Here is a 19,570-nt window from a genome sequence, read left to right on the forward strand (position 1 = left end):
GTTTCTAGAATATAATTTCACAATAGCTGAATGGGATATACTTGTTACATGTAATGTGAAGTGCAAACTACCCGTGGCTCTTGAAAAACATCCTATTTCTTAGTGCATGTTGGCAGAAAACATTAAAATTTGTATGGAATTTTTATATAATAGCCTGTGACTCACGGTCCTGTCAAATGGCTCAGTCGTGAAAGAAAGTTTAAGTGAACAGGGAAAAATATTTATCTAAAATAGGATGTGGTATGGTTCACTGCTGAATTCTATTACATAAAAACAGGAAGCTAAAAACATTTAAAGCATCTATATGTGTTACTCCTCACTTAATATGTGGAGTTTTTTTAGTTGTTAAAGGACAGAAAAGTAAAAGTTGTTTTTATAGGAGATTCTCAATCAACCTAAGCATACTAGCCCTTTCCATGCAGGTAATAGAGATATCACCATTGCATGTTTTCCCTTTTAAATAGACTTTAGTTTTTCGAATACTTTTAGATTTACACCAAGATTGAATGGAAACTAAGGAGGGCTCCCATATACCATCTACCCCAGTCAGGCACAACCTTCCTGATTATGAATATCTAACACCCAAGTGGTACCTTTGTTACACTTGATGAACCCACAGTGGCACATTGTAATCACCCAAAGTTTACAGTTTACATTACGGTGCATACTTGGTGTTGTACATTTTATGGATTTGGATAAATTAATAATGACCTGTATCCACCATTTTGGTACCATACATAATAAATTCACTGTCCTAAAAATCCTCTGTGTCCTAAAAATCCTCTATTCCTCCCTCCTTTCTCCACTAGTTCCTGGCAATCACTGACCTTTTTACTATTTCCTAGGTTTGCCGTTTCCAGAATGTCACTTGTTCGCAATTTTATATTACGTAGCCTTTGCAAATTGACTTCTTTCAATTAGCAATATGCATTCAAGGTTTCTACGTGTCTTTTTTATAATTTGATAGCTGGTAGCATAAAATGTCTTAAGTCAGATGCATTATATAATAATAGACGTTTATAAACCCTACATGCTTAAAATATGTAGTTTTAATAATGTAGAATTGATGTTTTTGTATAACTCTAAGCAGAAATTGAAATATCTAAGATAGAATGCAGTGAGTATCTAAAACTGAAAACTTTAAACATCCTAATAAATTACCGTAGATTCCAAGAAAAATAATAATACATATATTCTATGTATTTGCTTACATTTTTCATTTATTCTGTTACATTATTAGAAAACATAGAAGTTTTATAAATAGTTAGGAATTTTATATTGGAGAAAATTAAACATTTTGGACTTTCAAAAACAAATTATAAAATATGAACTGAAGTATAATCATATAGAGATATGTTTCAATTTTGTAATATAGTCTAGGAAAATAATTTTGTTTGTACAATGAAAATATATTTTTCATTTTCTATATATGGGGCAGCCTTTCAATGTTGACAGAAAAATAAAATTGGTCAGGTGGGGGATTAAACAAAGAACTAAAAATAAAATTATTCAGTTCTTTTACACTGGCTAATACATGTTTGGGTCATATTCATGCAAATCTTTGAAGCTGCCTTTTCTACTAATCAATACAAACACTAGTTGTTTTATAGCAAACAAACTGCATCCATCAAAGTCAACCAGAAATATAACCAAATTTAAACAGTATTTGGAAAAGTTTAGAGTTAGTAAGATAATAGCAAACATCAAAAGAAGAGGTTCAACTGGATAGGTTAAACAACACAAAAGATATTTTATATGTGCCAAAATGATCTCAGTTCCAACATACACAATAATTTGAAATGTCAGTGTAGATAAGATAATAGATATTTTGTTGTGCAAAGACTTTAGATATTTTATGATTTGTCATGGTTTACAGTTGTACCACATTTATTAAAATGATATTTTAAAATATTTCTAAAATTTTTAGTACTTTGTGATATTTATCACAAAAGAGCTGTTATGTATGAATTTGTTTTTAGCCAATATTTTTTTCAAAGTCAACACAGCTCAGTTTCTTTCCTTTTCATATGTTAAAATCAGTTACTTTAAAGGATAACAAGAATTTGACAAGTTCTCATCAACATTTCTATACAAGCATAATAAACTTCTATTTTAGTGGTTCACTTTTTACACAAGATTGTTCTAAAAGGATAGCTAAAACTATAGGAGGGATTGTGTAGATATTTTAAAAAGCAGGGTGGCCATGGGGGGGCTACTTAAAACTCCATTCCAAATAAATATATATAGAATAGTTATACATAAATATAAATGTATATATTATATAATTTCATAGTATTTTTATCTTATTTAGTTTCTATTTTTAAAATATACCAATAGACCTTAATTATGTAATGTTAATTCAACAACTAATCATATATAAGGGGCTGAGTCTCTTTAATTCCTCACCTCTTCAATCCAAACATTATCCAAGGAGTTCTCATTCTTACATGGTGTGCGGAAATGGGCATGGAATAGGAGAGATGGAGAGAGGGAAGACTGGACAGACATTTAATAGCCATTACCATAGCCCAGGCCTCCTCTAGCTCTTTCCAAACCTTCCCTCCAATGACCCCCTACCATCTTTTGGAAAATGATCATAATTTCTAGTTTGTTTTTGGTGCTGTTTGTCCATTTTGATTTGGTTGATCTATTTATTTGTTACTGAATTCACTTGCAAGCTCCATCCTCTTTAACAGCATCCTTCACCACTAAAATCCCAACGCCCACCAATCACCTCTAATATCCATGTATGTTTCCTAATGTCAGAATCACACACAGTTTCATACATCTTTTTTTATTCAAGCCATGTTCAGATTAAAATGGACTCCTTACACCAAATGGGAAGCTGATTCTTATTCTCGAAAACCATCTCAAACATTATTTTCTTTATTATGTTTCCTTGACCATTGGCCACTAATTTATATGCTTCTCCCTCCTATTTGCTAACCTCACATTATTTTTTTTGCCAAGAGGTAAACAATAAATTACACTGCATATTAATTTCTAAATGATGTATCTTACTCTTCCCAATACATTACCCAGTGTATGTGTGTGTGTATATATATATGAAATATATATATAATATATAAAATATATATATGAAAACGTGCCCTTTAACAAAGTACAGCACAATGATGAACATATGAGTGCACGTGTCTTTTCGGTGGAATGATTTATATCTTTCAGGTAGATACCTGGTAATTGGATTACTGGGTCAAATGGTAGTTCTGTTTTAAGTTATTTGGGAAATCTCCAGACTGCTTTCCTCAGTGACTGGACTAAGTTGCATTCCCATCGACAATGTATAAGCATTTTCTTTTCTCTACGGCCTCACCGGCATCTGTTGTTTTTTGACTTTTTAAAATGATTATTCTCATTGGTGCGAGATACTATCTCATTGTGGTTTTGATTTACATTTTTGATGATTAATGATGCTGAGCATTTTTTCATATGTTTAATAGCCACTTGTATATCTTCTTTTTGAGAAGCGTCTGTCCATGTCCTTTGCGTATTCTTTAATGAGATTATTCATTTATTGCTGGTTGATTTAAGTTCCCCATAGATTCTGGATAATAGACCTTTGTAGGATGCATTGTTCGTGAATATCTTCCCCCATTCTGTAGATTTTCTCTTTGCCCTGTTGATCATTTATTTTGCTATACAGAAGCTCTTTAGTTGAATTAGGTCCCACTTGTCTATTTTTTGTTTTGTTGTTATTTCATTTGGAGATTTAGCCAAAAATCCCTTGCCAAGGCCAATGTCAAGAAGAATATTTCTTAGGTTGTCGTCCAGGATTTTTATAGTCTGAGGCCTTATATTTAAGTTTTTAATCCATCCCGAGTTACGTTTTGTATATGGTGAAAGGTAGGGATCCAGATAAGATCTTCTGCATTGGGCTAGCCAGTTATCCCAGCATCATATACTGAATAGAGAGTTATTTCCCCCTCACCTTGTTGTAAGTGAGGTGGTTGTAGGTGTGTGGCATTACTTTGGGTTTTCTGTTCTAAGAGCATTCAAGCCAGGTGCCTATCAGTGGTAGATTGTATAAAGAAAATGTGGCACATCTGCACCATCTAATTCTACACAGCCATAAAAATAATAACATCATGTCCTTTGCAGCAACATAGATAGAGCGGGAGGCCATAGTCCTAAGCAAATTAACTCAGCAACAGAAAACAAAATATCACATGTTCTCACTTATAACTGGGAGCTAAGTATTGAGCACACATGGACATAAGTATGGGGACAACAGACACTGTGGACTACTAGAGGATGGGGTGTGGGTTAAAAAACTACCAATCAATCAAGCTGTGTGCTCGCTATCAGGGTGATATGACTTCCAAACCTCAGTATCATGCATTTTCGCATGTGAGAAATCTGCACATATACCCCCTACATCAAAAATAAAAGTTGAAATTCTAAAAGGTATACAGTTTTACAATTATAAATGCCATTCCTATAATCTACTTGTTTATAGTTCCCCCATTTTTAACCAAATATTCTCAATTAGCTACTTTTTCTTTCCCTGAATCAGATATTAAGAAAAAGCAAATAGAAGGATATGGTTATCGGTGCTACCTTTTTCCTGTTCCGAATCCCTGATCAACTTCCTAGGATTTTGAAGTGATTTGAAGGAAAATTTTGGATTGCCACTGAGTTTATTTACAAAACAATTATTTATACGTGTAACAACATTTTGACAAAACATTTAAAATCATTAGAGAATGGAGACTCAGTACTGAAGAATAAGTGTTGGAAAATACATACATCTACCCCCTAAAGAATACGCATTCTGGGAAAAGAAATTCGGTAGTAAGTAATAAAATGTCTACATCAAGACTGTTCAGCAAAGTACACATAAAATGGTACATTAAAACGACCTTATTGAAAGTTACCAAAAATAGCCTGAGGATGTAAAACATATATAAATAAACATTAGCCTTTTTTTTATTTAAGTAATGTTGAAAATTGTTGATGAATTTTACTCAGAATTTTTAAAACCTAAAGTTTTCAAATTCCCCAAATAATATGTGGATGCTGTAAATAGTATTGTAAGGGACCAAAAAAGCTGGAAATTATGTAAAATGATTTTGCACAATCTACATCAGTGTATTAATGTCCAACATAAGCTTTTATAATTTATTTATAGATCTAAAAAGAGTTCCAATGAACTCATTATACACCTATGTGAAAATAGAGCAAATAACTTGTGTGTAATTCTAAAAATGAAAAATCCCTCCAACTGGCCACATAAAATCCATAAGCTGGTGTAATTTCATAAAATTAAGTGCTGTATTCCTGATTATAATTCAATTTTGATTTTTAATGTTTTTAAGCATTATTATTTTTAATATTCCAAAACTCATTTCATAGAATTTATCTCTTAAAAAGACACTCTTTGCAGTTTTCTCTTCATGGATAACAATGCTCTTTTCACAGCCATCACAGACATTACTAGCATTACATACTTTTTCTTTTCAAATTATTCATTGAAAATTACAGGAGATTACATGTTGTACCCATACAGCTCTCATTCAATTATTTCTGTAACACATGTTGTACCCATACAGCTCTCATTCAATTATTTCTGTAAGCAGTTTTATATATGATGACTGCAAACTTGAGTGAACTTAAAAAATTTGCTAATAAGTGCATTTTGTCAGGGAGCTGAAAGATGCAATGCCTTTTTATAATCTCATAAATACTCTGAGCTGTCCAGAGGGAGCCGAGACATACCAGAGTAAAAGATTAGAACACAAAAGAAGTACAGTCTTTATTTTGGGGAGGTGTTTTGATTCACTTTGTAACAATCTTTTAAAAGTTATAATTTTATGTTTTATTACAATGAAGATGAATTGATCTAAAATATTGGACAAAATAATAATACAATAAATATGTTAATGATCACAAAAACGTAATAATGTACTAGGGGGCAAAATGAATTATAGAAGAAGAGAATGCCTCCCAAAATCCAGTATCTCCTTATCTCAAAACTGAGCAAAAGCCAAAGTCATATATGAGTGACAGTAAGAGCATTAGTAAATTATATGGACTTCCTCCATCTTCACATGAGTTTTAAAAAGATGAAGAAAAATTTTAAAGTGTCAATTAGGAATATAGCAATGACCAAAACCAAAATTTACTAGCTAAGATGTGAAGAAATAAAAAAGGAATAATATTAAAAATTTTAAAAACGTGTTGATTCTGGCCACAGTAAAATGCGTAGCTAAAAGTAGAAGAATGGAAATGATCTGAAGCCTGAAGCCTTAATGAAGATAACATATTAAACAAATAACATAATGTTTTGTTTATTTGTTTGTTTGTTTGAGACAGAGTCTCGCTCCAGGCTGGAGTGCAGTGGCATGATCTCGGCTCACTGCAACCTCCAGCTCCCAGGTTCAAGCGATTCTCCTGCCTCAGCCTCCCAAGTAGCTGGGACTACAGGCGCGTGCCACCACGCCCAGTTAATTTTTTGTACTTATAGTAGAGACAGGGTTTCACCGTGTTAGCCAGGATGGTCTCAACCTCCTGACCTCATGATCTGCCCTCCTCAGCCTCCCAAAGTGCTGGGATTACAGGTGTGAGCTACTGTGCCTGGCCAATAACAATAAATTTTAAAACAAAATGTTTGTACTTGCTAAAATCTAGGAAGGTTTTGTATAAAAGTGGAGAAGTTCTAGTTTAAAAAAAATACTACTATAAGCAACAAGTAACAAGAAGCTACTCTAAACTGAATGTTTTTAAAATAATAGGTTTAACAAATGAAATAATAACATATGTATATAATGACTTGGAATTCCCAAAGTACTTTCTTGCTTGAGCCTAAAAGAGCATTTTCATTAAGATAACTAGATATGTATATCACCATTTTACCAACAATGAAACTGGGAATGAAACAACAATATTATTTAGATATTTCCAATTGTATTATATGGGCCACAAAATGGGTGAAAAATATAATTCACTCTGAAGATATAAAATGTTAGAATTTCCAAGTGCATTTATATCAACTCATCTTATTTTTCTGTTTTATAATGTGCATTACATATTTCAATATATGTTATAAAATACTACCTGTTTATAATTTAAAATAAAAACACCCATCTTGGAAGTGGATACTCAGCTCTTCTCTAGATATATACAGGAAACAATTTTAAAAGTTTTCTAGAAGGAAGGAAGAATATATAATTCAATCATGGTTGCTGTTGAGTGTGCTGTTTATTTTTTTAAATTTTGAATGAATGTCAAATGATATTTTTAATCATCCTTGCTAATGAAATTTGCCGTGATTTTTCTCTTTTTTCTCTAATTGATACAATTAAAGGAGTATTGACTAAACATTGGAAACCTCAAAAGTTCAAACACTTCTTTCAAATAAGGAGTTTTAACGTGAATTAAAATTGAATAAATCTATCCATTTAGGGATGCACTACAGGTAGCAAAAATGCAAGAGGCCCCACCTGGTGTGATGCAGAAGAGAAACCTGTTCAGAGAAATGGAAATAGTGTTACATTGTGCTCGGATTGCTAGTATCAGTGGTTCCATATAAAATTCAGTGAATTTTATAACTTGCGTAAATCAAAATTTTCATTTTCCTTTTTTTCTACCTGTAATTACAACATATGCAAATGCGATCTGAAAGTCATGTTCTTTCAAATATATAAAGATAAATATTTTGGAATAATTTTTTTCTTACCACCCACAAATATATAAAGAAAACATTTATACATATATTTCTAATTATCTATGTAGTTTAACTGAGAGAAGTCTATCAAAGTCCAAACATGAATCTTAACTCATTTAAACTATTTGGTAAGTAAGTTTGTGATTAACATGTATGGTCTTCCCTGTAGAAGATAGGAAGTTTTGTTAATATAAGACATCTCTCTTCACAACTCCATAATGTTGAAGAGTACTATTTTATTTCTTGACAAGTGGCTTCTGTTAAGAAATGTAAAGGATGCTGTTTGGTTTTATACTGGAAGAACATTATGAATACAGTTTATTCTCAATATCCCCACCATTTTTAAAGCCGTGAGCATTTAATTTTAAAAAAATATTTTTGAACACTATTTTGCTCACCTAGTCTAGTATCTGCTTTGATTGATTCTTTCTACATTCTGCTACACATTGACTCTTTGAACTACATTTTACTCTTTGTATATTCAAGGGAATTCTATGGAAAATGCCACAAAACAAACATTTAATTCATCAATTTAGTATAATATCCAGGTCTATAAGGAATAGGTAATCTTGGTAGACTGCTTGCCTAACATAACACAACAAGAAGCGTTGTATAAATCTCGGAAATGTTAATTGGTTTTTAAATTAGTGCAATGCATTTTTCTTTAAAACTATGTATTATCTCAGAATGTGTCTTCCATAACGCAAAATTTTGCCGTAATGTTAACTATTACCAGTATGCCCTTGTTAATATAAATATCGTATCCATTAGCTCCTTTGTCGTGTCTTTTGTAATCCAATGAATGAAATTATATAAGGGAATTTATAATGCTTCCTAAGTAAATATGGACTTGAAGTATAATATTTCTAAAGAGTTATGTTAATTTTATTAATTCTATTTTAGTACATTTTAGGCAACCCTTCTGGTTCTGCACTATTTTATTAGACAGTCAATCAATATTTGTGAAGCATACATGGATTAATGTTCCTTCTTTTTTTTTGCTATGTAGCTGCAGAAGTCTTTAGACTATCCAGATGTTTGACTTCTTAAGTAGCTGTCAATTCTGACCTAGATGGAGCCCTGCTGCAGAAAGATGCCTACTCCACCTTTCTCCACACCACAAATGCAATCAAAACAAGACTAATTGACTGTGTTCTTGTAATTTTTGAGAAATTGCCCTTTAAGTTTCAGTATACCAAATTCAAATATTAAAAATTACAATCATAGTTTTACTTCAGTAATTTACAAAGCCATTCAAATCCAAATCAGCAATATTTTAAGAAGTATCCCTGTGAAGTCCAACACTGATAATACATTTCCTAGAAATTGGTAAATGAGAGTAATTAGATACCTTCCAAATTTTTAAAAAGTCTCTATCCCCTGGAGGAAACATTTCTACTGACTAAAGTATTTTGCGAGAAAAATTTTGCCTAGTTGTTTTGCTTGACTATATTAAGTAAATTTAATGTTTTCAACATTTTGACACTTTATATTAAATATTTCTCAAACCATTTTGAATAGAAGTTAGTGAAACTTTAGACTATACTCATGCCTCTCAAAGAAGATACTTTTGGGGTATGTTTTACAATGGATAATTTCTAAAAATATTTTTTGAAACTCTAAAGAACAGTTATTAATTCTCTCAATTTTCTATCCATGTATCAAATTTATTTAATTGTAGGATTAACTCTGCACTATTTAAATGATTCAAATTTGAGGTAATTTTGAAGAGTATGTTTTAAAATGTTCTTAACTTAATTTCACTTCATAAGATTCCACAAAAGTATTGTTGAATTCATGTCTATTGACCTTAATCTACAAAGCAAACTAAAACATCCCCCATGATTAGATATCACCAGGTAGAATTTCAAGTTGCAGGGGATTTTTAAATCTTCTTTAGTTTTTCCTCATATACATGTATGTATTTGCTATAGACTTAGGCCAAAATTTTCCATATATAATTTGATGTTAGGGAGTATATTGTACTACAAAGGACGAAGTAAGAACATATAATTAAGAGTCATGTAGACTTATCACCAATGTGGAAAGATATCGTACGTAGTAATATCATCAACACCAATCAGAGTTATTTAATGTCTTCTCTTTTCATATGCTTAACCTACTTGCCTGCTGCATCCAACAATATCTCTTATGAAAATAGCTACCAGTATTCTGGAAACAGCAACCAATCACCATCTTAGGACTCTGACTTTTTTCTCCATGTCTTTATTGCAGCTTTCCACATCCTGAAATTAATTTTCAGTCTACCTGGAGAAGATGATACATGCACATAGAAAAAAATTAAATAAAACATTGAACTATATAAGGAGTCAAAAAGCATGGCTAGTTTTATGAATCTAATAGTGCAGTGGTTTTTGAAAAGCTAGTATTATCAAATATAATACATTTCATGGACAAATATTTTAATATTTCAGTTGGGATTTAATTTATACAACAGAAACATGAAAAGACGCATACAATAGTCCCTGCTTTAGCCAGAGATACATTCCAAAACTCTCAGTGGATGCCTGAAACCTTTGATCGTACTTAACCATACATATACAGATTTTCCTCTACGTACATACCTATGATAAACTTTAATTTACAAGTTAGGCACAGTAAGTTAACAATAATATCTGTTATTAAAATAGAACAATTACAACAATTTGCCAGCATCGCTAATCTTGTGTATAAGGGCCATTATTAAGTAAAATAAGGGTTATTGAACATGAACGCTTTGAGACTGTGACAATAGAGGGCTGAAACAGCTCCTAAGTAACTAAGAGGTGGGTGGTGTAGATAACATAGACATGCTGGATAAAGGGATGATTTGTGTCCCTGTCACGACAGAGAGGAATAGCAAGATATTTCATTGCACTACTCAGAATGGCCTCAAATTCAAAATTTATGAATTGTATACTTGAATTTTCCATTTGATATTTTTGGACCACAGTTACTATAGATAACTGAAACTTCAGAATGCAAAACTGGATGAGGAGGGACTACTGTATATAAGACATTTGAATGAAGCTTGGATTCTCATATTTTAATACTTTGATTTTATGCTTGGCCAAAAATTTGAATGCAATTACAAGAAGATATGGGGAAACAGATTTAGAAAGTCAATTTCCAAATTTCATGGGGTTAGAGAAAATGCAGCTCAGAGGGAAACTGATTCTCACAGTTGCTTTTAATAGTAAAATATAAACCAAATATATTTTTAACTTTTTGTATTCTAAATTATTTATTCTTATTCAATTATGAAGCCCATTTTTCATAACAGCAATACAAAATGATCATTATAGAGGAAGCTTAAAGCAGAAATATAAGTTAGATAAATAATTTACATTGATGTTTTTCATTTAAATAGTTATTAAATAGTTGTACCTCCAAATAATATTAAAGGTATATGGATATTGACATTTTTCTATAAGAATAATACATATTTTAATGTATTTGCTGTATTGCTGTACTGTATTTTATCCATATCTTTTCATTACTCGTTGGTGAATATCCAAGATAAAATGTTGACTCTAGCACAAGTACAAAAAGTATACAACCTGGAGTTAATTAGTGATTCACGTGTACAGTTCTCATTTTAGGGGTTAGTATGTGACTTAGGCCAATGACCTCTCTGGATCAGTTTTCTTTTATGTAAATTAGAAATGATAATATTGTTTTCCTACCTTATAAAGTTACCATAAAATTTACACCATAAGTCGTAAGTGTAAGTATTCTGATGATCTTAAAAAATAAAAAATGGATTTACAATTATTTAAATTATTACTTATGCTCAGGTTTGATTTCCTAAGTAATAAAACCATGATTAACTAATACAAATGAATGTTCTGGTTGTTATTGTGAAAATACATCATTAGTAGTGCCCGAATCTTAATGATGTCATTTCATATGTGCTTATGGTTTTATTTGTGAAACATCCAGAGTACAAATAGTGGACTTTTTATGCCAGAGTAAATTGGTGAGAGAAAATAATTAAAATACTTAACTTTTATAGTTGTAACAGCCTAACCTCATGAGATATGAGAAAGTATAAGCATTTAAATACATCCTCAAGGTGACATTTAATATATATATATAATATGTATATACATATATATAACATAACTTTCAAAAGACAAAACTTATAAACCTATTTTTTAATTTTAATTTTTTTTCAGAGAATAGTGCATTTGTATATTTGTGGGGGTACATGACAACTTTTGATACAGGCATACAATGTGTAATAATCACATCAGGGTAAATGGTGTATCCATCACCTGAAGCATTTATCTTTTGTGTTACAAATAATCCAATTATACTTTTAGTTATTTTTAAATGTATAATTATTATTGACTATAGTCATCCTGTTGTGCTATTCAATACTTGATCTTATTCTATTTTTAACATAAACCTATTTGAAGTTCACTTCTATCCTCTGCAATGACAAAAAGATACTTATTTTTTCATAAAAATAACTTCAAGCAACCTACAATTGTAATAAGTTTATAAAGTTAATTTTCTATATATAGAAAAAAGTACTAGCTATTAATATTTTAGCAATTCTTCACCATAATAAAATAGGGCTCCTATATGGTTAAAAAAGAGTAGGATCTTAATCTGATGGGATCAATGGCCTTATAAGAAAAGGAAAAGAGAGTTCTCTCTGAGTCTCTATCCCACAAGTGATCACACAGTGAGAAGGAAGCTGTCTGCAAAGCCAGGAAAAGAGCCCTCACCAGAATCCAATCATGCTGGTACCTTGACCTCAAACTCTAAACCACCATAACTGTTAGGAAATAAATTTCTTTTGTTTAAGCCAAAAAATGAAGATGTTTTACATATATAATTTTTCTGAAAGCTTTTCTAAAGATAAAAATGAAGCACATAATTATACTAGTTTAATGCTAAAAAGGTCACAGAATGAAATACTTGTCATTTATAAGCTAACTAGCCAAACCTGAATTATTAAAAAAAAACTTACTTTAGCCTCAAGAGAATAATCATTACTTAATAAGAGATAGTCTTCCACTTTAGATTACTGCTGAAAAGATGTGCTTACAGAATAGTTTAATGTTTAACATTAGATAATTTTTAATTGAAATATCTTTTTTATAATATTAAATATCAATTTTATATTAAAATAATTATAAGCAGTACTTGCTAAATTTTTACTTTGTACTGGGCAATAAGTGCTGGAGGTTAAGTATATTACCACATTCACACAATCTTCTCGACAAACTTGTGACCTATTTTTGGTTGTTATTTTTATTATAACTGTCTCCATTTTAATAAAGAGGCACTTCAGTCTGAGAGATACTAGATGGCTTACCCCAAAAGCTAATGATGGTAAGTGATGAAACCAGGCGTTTCTTACTCCTGATGCAGTGTTTTTAAGAACAAAGCAAGAATCTTCATACTTAGGAAAGGTAAATGGGAATGTGTATAATAAATCAGATATATTGTCATTGATCTATAGGATTTATTGCCTAGAACTATCTGCATGTGAGAAGAACCTAAACGAAGTAGCAGAAGAGTGATCCGTTCAAACCTATAGGATCATCATGTGAATGTATACACCAGGGCTAAACCACAATTGTATATTTTTTTCCAATTTTTTTCCTGAGCTTTAGTTGTTGAGTAATGTGCAACGTATCTAAAATGAATACATTTGAAATTGAAGAAAATATTGTATTTTCATATAATCAAATATGTTTCATAGGTAAGTTGATTTCACTGTATTGTAATGATAGATTCAGAAGTGATTCATTTATATTTGGAAATGGATAATGGAAGAAAATATATACCATGATTTTTTTTAACTGCAAACAGAAATCCTAGCTTGCTTGATATATTATTTTTGTAGCATGAGGTAATAGTTCTTTTTTAAATCATGCATAGAGATATACCTTTGAAAAACTGATAACTAATCTTTGGAATCTCATTCTACACTTGTTTATTGAGATTTTGCAAACTAAAAAAAAAAAATTAAATCCCCATGGCTGAGAAAATACTATTCTTTCTCTAGTTATTCCTCAAGTGGTTTCATGTGCAAAGATAATAGTTCTGTCGAAACCAGAAAATTTCCCAGATACTAGCTAAGCAATTTTACTAAACTATCACCATCTAAGTAGCATTTTAAAATTTGTTATAGGAAGGTATTGAAATTGACATGAATACATTATTTTTTTTCACTACCTTGTGTTTATCACTAGTTTTACTTCATGAAAAACAAAATAATTTCAATAAAAATTATACTTGCTTGGACATAAGCATTCTAAACTTGTTAATTCAGTGACTAAGTAATTCTTATTTGCCGTATCACGATGACATTGTAGAAGTATATTTGCAAGTGTGAACCACAAAGTTGCTGGGATGAAGTGCCAGGCAAAATCACAAATTGAATGATTTTTTTTTTCAAAACTGAGCTGTTTGCTTTTAGAATTATAAGAAGTAAAAATAACTTAAACCTATTTTTTGAAAAAAAATAAAATAATGTAGACATGACACTCAGTCATCCTACAGAACTGGTATTCAGACAAGTCTGACATACTCAAAGTCGACCTGCTAGTGCTTGCTTTTGTATGTTAGCAGTTGTTCTGATTCCTTTGGATCACTATTTCTTCAAGTCATTATTAAAATATTAAACCTAAGTTTAAAAATATCACATAGGAAAACTTTTTATACATATATAAAACAAATACAGGTTTTATATACATATTTTTTCAGGAGTGGTTTTCTTACAATTCAAATTTACATCTATACCTATATCTGTCACTTGTGTTTCACATCAGTTACATATTTGAACTTGGCAGTTATTATGCTGAGTAATAAATGCATTTTGTCATTAAAAAGACTAAACTGGGCTAGGCACGGTGGCTCATGCCTGTAATCCCAGCACTTTGGGAGGCCAAGGCGGGCGGATCACGAGGTCAGGAGATCGAGACCATCCTAGCTAACACGGTGAAACCCCGTTTCTACTAAAAACACAAAAAAATTACCCAGGTGCAGTGGCGCCTGTAGTCTCAGCTACTCGGGAGGCTGAGGCATGAGAATTGCTTGAACCCGGGAGGTGGAGGTTACAGTGAGCCGAGATCGCCCCACTGCACTCCAGCCTGGTGACAGAGCAAGACTCCATCTCAAAAAAAAAAAAAAAGACTAAACTGTTATGCAAGCTAGTTCTTAACATGTGTTAAGAATCATTTTGAATGCCTATCAAATTATATTTCTTCCTTATTCTTCTAGATAATACATTATCACCAGTTTATTTCTTTTCATTTTTATTATTTTCTAATCCATATTGTTATAGCTGCGGAGTCTACCCTCAGATTCTACTACAAACACGTAACACGTGATTCATCTTCATTACTACTTGCTCCACTTGCCATTTCAATTTTATCAACCAGAATGCTTCATCTTCTTCCTATTCACCTCTTTCATGGTTACTTTCTTTATGTCTTTTGGGATTTCCTGCAACCATATGCCAAAGAAAAGTGGTTTCCATCTTCTCCTACCTTCTCATGATAGAAACTAACAAAAGGTCATAAATACCATAGCTATAAAATGTTGCCTTTAATCTAATATATTTGTTAAAATATTAACTGGAGAAATACAGGTGATCCATTTCTTGCCAAATGTTGATTCCTAAAATATTCATAAAAAGGTATATTTAAATACATTCTCTGTTAAAACAAAGCGCTCAGAACCATCCATTTTCAAGTTTAAGTTTTAAAACTAACATAATCTCATATAGAAGATCTATTTAACACTTTTCACAGAAGTTTTGATTATAATTTTCTTTTAACATTGTGATGATCTATTAATGGGTGTCATTTTCTGATAAAGTACATTTAGGGATATGATAATATTCATTATCTTCCCCACAGGGATTCAAGAGGTATATTTAAAAGAAGAGGTACTTAGACACTTTTTCTTTGTTAATAAAAAAAAAAAAGAAGTTTGAAAAAGACAGTCACATAATTAACATATCAATTGCTTAAAATATTGTTTGAAACCAGGGAATAGGTGTCAACAATCATGAAATTGAATTCTGCCAGTTAATATGACTTTATTCTGTCTCTTAAATTGAATTATTGGAAAAGATTTATTTTTAAAATAATCATCTAATATTTTCTAATTTAGAGGTTTAATACTTTTTTTCCTTTTTTTTTTTTTTTTTTTTTTTACTTTTTAAGACACGCTGTTTAATGGTCTTGGGCTTGGAGCAGTCATTGGCCTGGGAGTTGCTGCACTGCTGCTAATTCTTGTGGTAACAGACGTCAGCTGCTTCTTTATTCGGCAATGTGGGTTGCTGATGTGCATCACTAGGAGAATGTGTGGAAAGAAAAGTGGCTCCAGTGGCAAAAGTAAAGAACTCGAAGAAGGGAAAGCTGCATACCTGTGAGTATCAGGCATCTACATCATGTCATATTAAACAAGCGCCACAGTCAAGCTCGAGTGCTTTACCTGAGGGCGTTGTTTTTTCGAAGTAGGGTAAGGAGTTTGATTATGCAACATTGGACACTGCACTGCCTGCTCTCTGACCTTGAAACTATGTATCCTTAAATATAACCTAGAACAAAGTGACTTTGACAACAGTTTATTCAAAATTAAACCTCACAATGGGATCTTCACTGAAAAGAATCACTACCATGATTTATAGATGATAAACATATAGATGGATGCATAGTTGTGCAAATGTATTCCATTTTGATTTATTTCACCGGTTTTGTTTATATTAAATAAAAGAAAGGCTTCAACAATAATCTGAGCTAAAAACTCAGTTGAACTGAGTTAAAAACAAGAAAATTGTGGCAACTTCTACAAACGTAAGGCATGACTACAACAGGCTTCATGATTTTTTGTATAGAAAATATGATATGTGCTATAAAATACAATATTACAGATTCTGAATATACTATTCTAAAATTTGATCAAAAGTTGATTACTTGTTAGAATTTGGAACTCTCTGTGTAGTTCTATTTAGTTAAGCAGATATAATTTTCAAGAAAGTATGTAGATCGAGTTTTTAGAAAATTATTTTGTCCTGTAAAAGGGAAATTATGATGTTTTAATATTTCCATTTTGTTTTATTGTGTTTGTCTTTACATACATATAGATCTAATTTCAAAAGTAGAATATGATCAATGCAAAAAATTCAGCAAGCACAGGAAATCATACACAAACATATGCACACACGTTTGTGTGTTATGTGTGGGTTTGTATACATATACATGTGTGCATTAAACAGCAATCAAAAAATAAACAGTCTTAAGAGTTCAGGACGTTCCCTTTATTATTATTTTTAACCTTAAGTCCTTTCTACTGCATACTTTTTCTGACACATACAAAAGTGTTGAAAGACTTTAAAGCAAACAACTAGTTGGGTTCCACAATTAACATTTTGTGCTATTTTGTCATATGTTTATTCATACTTTAATCCCTTATATTTTCTTGAATTTCAAAAAATCATCACACAACCCCTACATAATTCAACTTGCATATCATTACATACAGTCTAAAAGGTGTTTACATTTATGTAAGTAAAGCCACAGAATAAAATGCACCAAATGTTTCAGTTGAAGAGTTTTGACAAATGTTTTTATACGTGTAACACAAAGCCATATCACAATTCAGAACCTTACCACCACATTCTGGAAGTTCTCTCATTTCCTTATCCAGTCCACCCACATTAACCTCCCTCACCCAGGCCATTGCTATTCCTGATTTTTCACCACAGATAGTTTTTGCTTATTTTGGAACTTCATATAAATGGATTCCTGCAATGTCTACCCTTCTGTATCTGACATCTTCAAAAATGTTGCATTAGGACCATTCATGTTTTGTATTTCAAGGACTGATGCTTTTTTATTGTTGAATAATTTATATTCTTTTTCTATGCATCTGTTGAAGCATGGAAGGTCTCATACTGTTTTATAGACTCATTTGTCTTGGCTTTATCATATAATTTTGTTCCATTATATCATTTACACCTTAAATTTTAAGGATAATTCTTTTATTTGAAAAGTTTTTACTTTAAAGTTTTGGCTTTTAAAATATATGCCAAAATATATATCATTTTTTACATATTTCTGTATTTTTGCTAATTGTTTTAACATTTTTACTCTCATGGAAGTATAATATTCTAAAAGGCTTAGCTATTATCAGTGTACAGTTTAATAAATATTCACAAGCTGAGCATGCCCATTTTTAACGCTCAAATCAAGAAAAAGAACTTTATTATCTACGTCGCCTTTCCTGTCCCTATTCAATCTCGTGCTAAGCAATATCCTGACTTCATAGCACCATAGATTACTTTTTCCTGTTTTGTACTTTACATAAATGAGTTTACACTTGTTGCATATGGGATATTTTGATACAGGCATACAATATGTAATAATCAAATCAGAATAATTGTGGTATCTATCACTTCAAACCTTTATCAATTCTTTGTGCTAGGAACACATTCCAATTCTACTCCTTTAGTTATTTGTAAATATCTGATACATTATTTTTGGCTGTTGTCAATCTATTGTGACACCAAATACTGAATCCTATTCATTCTGTCTAACTGTATTTTCATACCCATTAACTGTTCCTACTTAATCCCCCATTCCCCCTTCCTTGTTACCTTTGCTATCCTCTGGTAACAATTATTCTTTTCTCTTTCTCCATGAGTTTAAGTTGTTGTTGTTGCAGCTCCCACATATGAATGAAAACACACAATATTTTTCTTTCTGCACTGACTTATTTCACTTAACATAATTTTCTCCAGTTCCACCAATATTTCCACAAATGATTTTCCATTGTGTATTTAGCAAATTTTCATCCATTCATCCATGGATGGACCCTTAGGTCAATTCCAGATCTTAGCTATTCTGAATATTGCTGCAATAAACATGGGAGTACAAATATCTCTTGATTTTTTTTAAATTTTTGATATATACCAAGCAGAGGAATCACTGGATCATATGGTAGTTTCTATTTTTAGTTTTTTGAGGAAGCTTCCTGCTGTCTTCCATAGTGACAGTATTAAGTTACATTCCCACTAATCCACAAGTGTATAATGGTTTTCATTTCTTCACATCATCATCTGGATTCATCTTTGCCTGTCTTTTGGATACAAGCCATTTTAACTGGGATGAGATGATATCTTATTATGGTTTTGATTTGCATTTCTCTGATGATGATGCTGAGCGTTTTTTGTATACTTGCTGTCTACTTGTATGTTGTCTTTTGAGAGAAATGTCTATTCAGATCACTTGCTCATTTTTAATTGGATTATTTGTTTTGTTTTTTTCCTGTTTTGTTTGAGATGCTCGTATATACTGGTTATTAATTCCTTGTCAGATGGGTACTTTATAAACATGTCCTCCTATTCTGTGGGTTGTCACTTCACTTTGTTAATTGTTTCCTTTAGTGTTCAGAAGTTTTTCAGCTTGGTGTGATCCCATTTGTCCATGTTTGCTTTGTTTATGCTTGAGAGGTATTACTCAAAGAAATTTATGCCCAGATCAATGATCTGAGGTGTTTCCCGCATGTTTACTCTAGTACTTTCATAGATTTGGTCTTCGATTTAAGTCATTATTCTGTTTTGATTTGTTATTTGTATATGGCAAGAGATAGAGGTCTACATTCATCATCTACATATGGATGTCCAGATTTCCCAGTACCATTTATTGATGAGACTTCCCTATCTCCAATGTCTTGGCAGCTATGTTAAAAATAACTCTACTGTAAATGCATGGGTTTATGTCTGGGTTCTCTACGCCATTTCACTTGGTCTGTGTGTCTGTTTTTATGCCAGTAGCATGCTTTTTTGTTTATTATACCTTTGTAGTATAATTTGAAGTTAGGTAATGTCATTCCTTCACTTTTGTTCTTTTGAGT

The 19,570-nt window shown here is 31.5% G+C and overlaps 1 protein-coding gene across 2 annotated transcripts in view; it reads left to right on the top strand.

The window, feature by feature from the left end:
- Nucleotides 1-19,570, top strand: part of NCAM2 (neural cell adhesion molecule 2) — a 544,869-nt gene that overhangs the window by 494,638 nt on the left and 30,661 nt on the right. For both annotated transcript variants that reach the window (XM_034947985.3, XM_034947987.3), the window contains exon 16: nt 15,877-16,081. In XM_034947985.3, the coding sequence (XP_034803876.1) occupies nt 15,877-16,081 (205 nt within the window). The remainder of the gene's footprint in view (nt 1-15,876; nt 16,082-19,570) is intronic.

The sequence above is a fragment of the Pan paniscus genome, chromosome 22 (assembly GCF_029289425.2).
Source record: "Pan paniscus chromosome 22, NHGRI_mPanPan1-v2.0_pri, whole genome shotgun sequence".
NCBI lineage: Eukaryota > Metazoa > Chordata > Mammalia > Primates > Hominidae > Pan > Pan paniscus.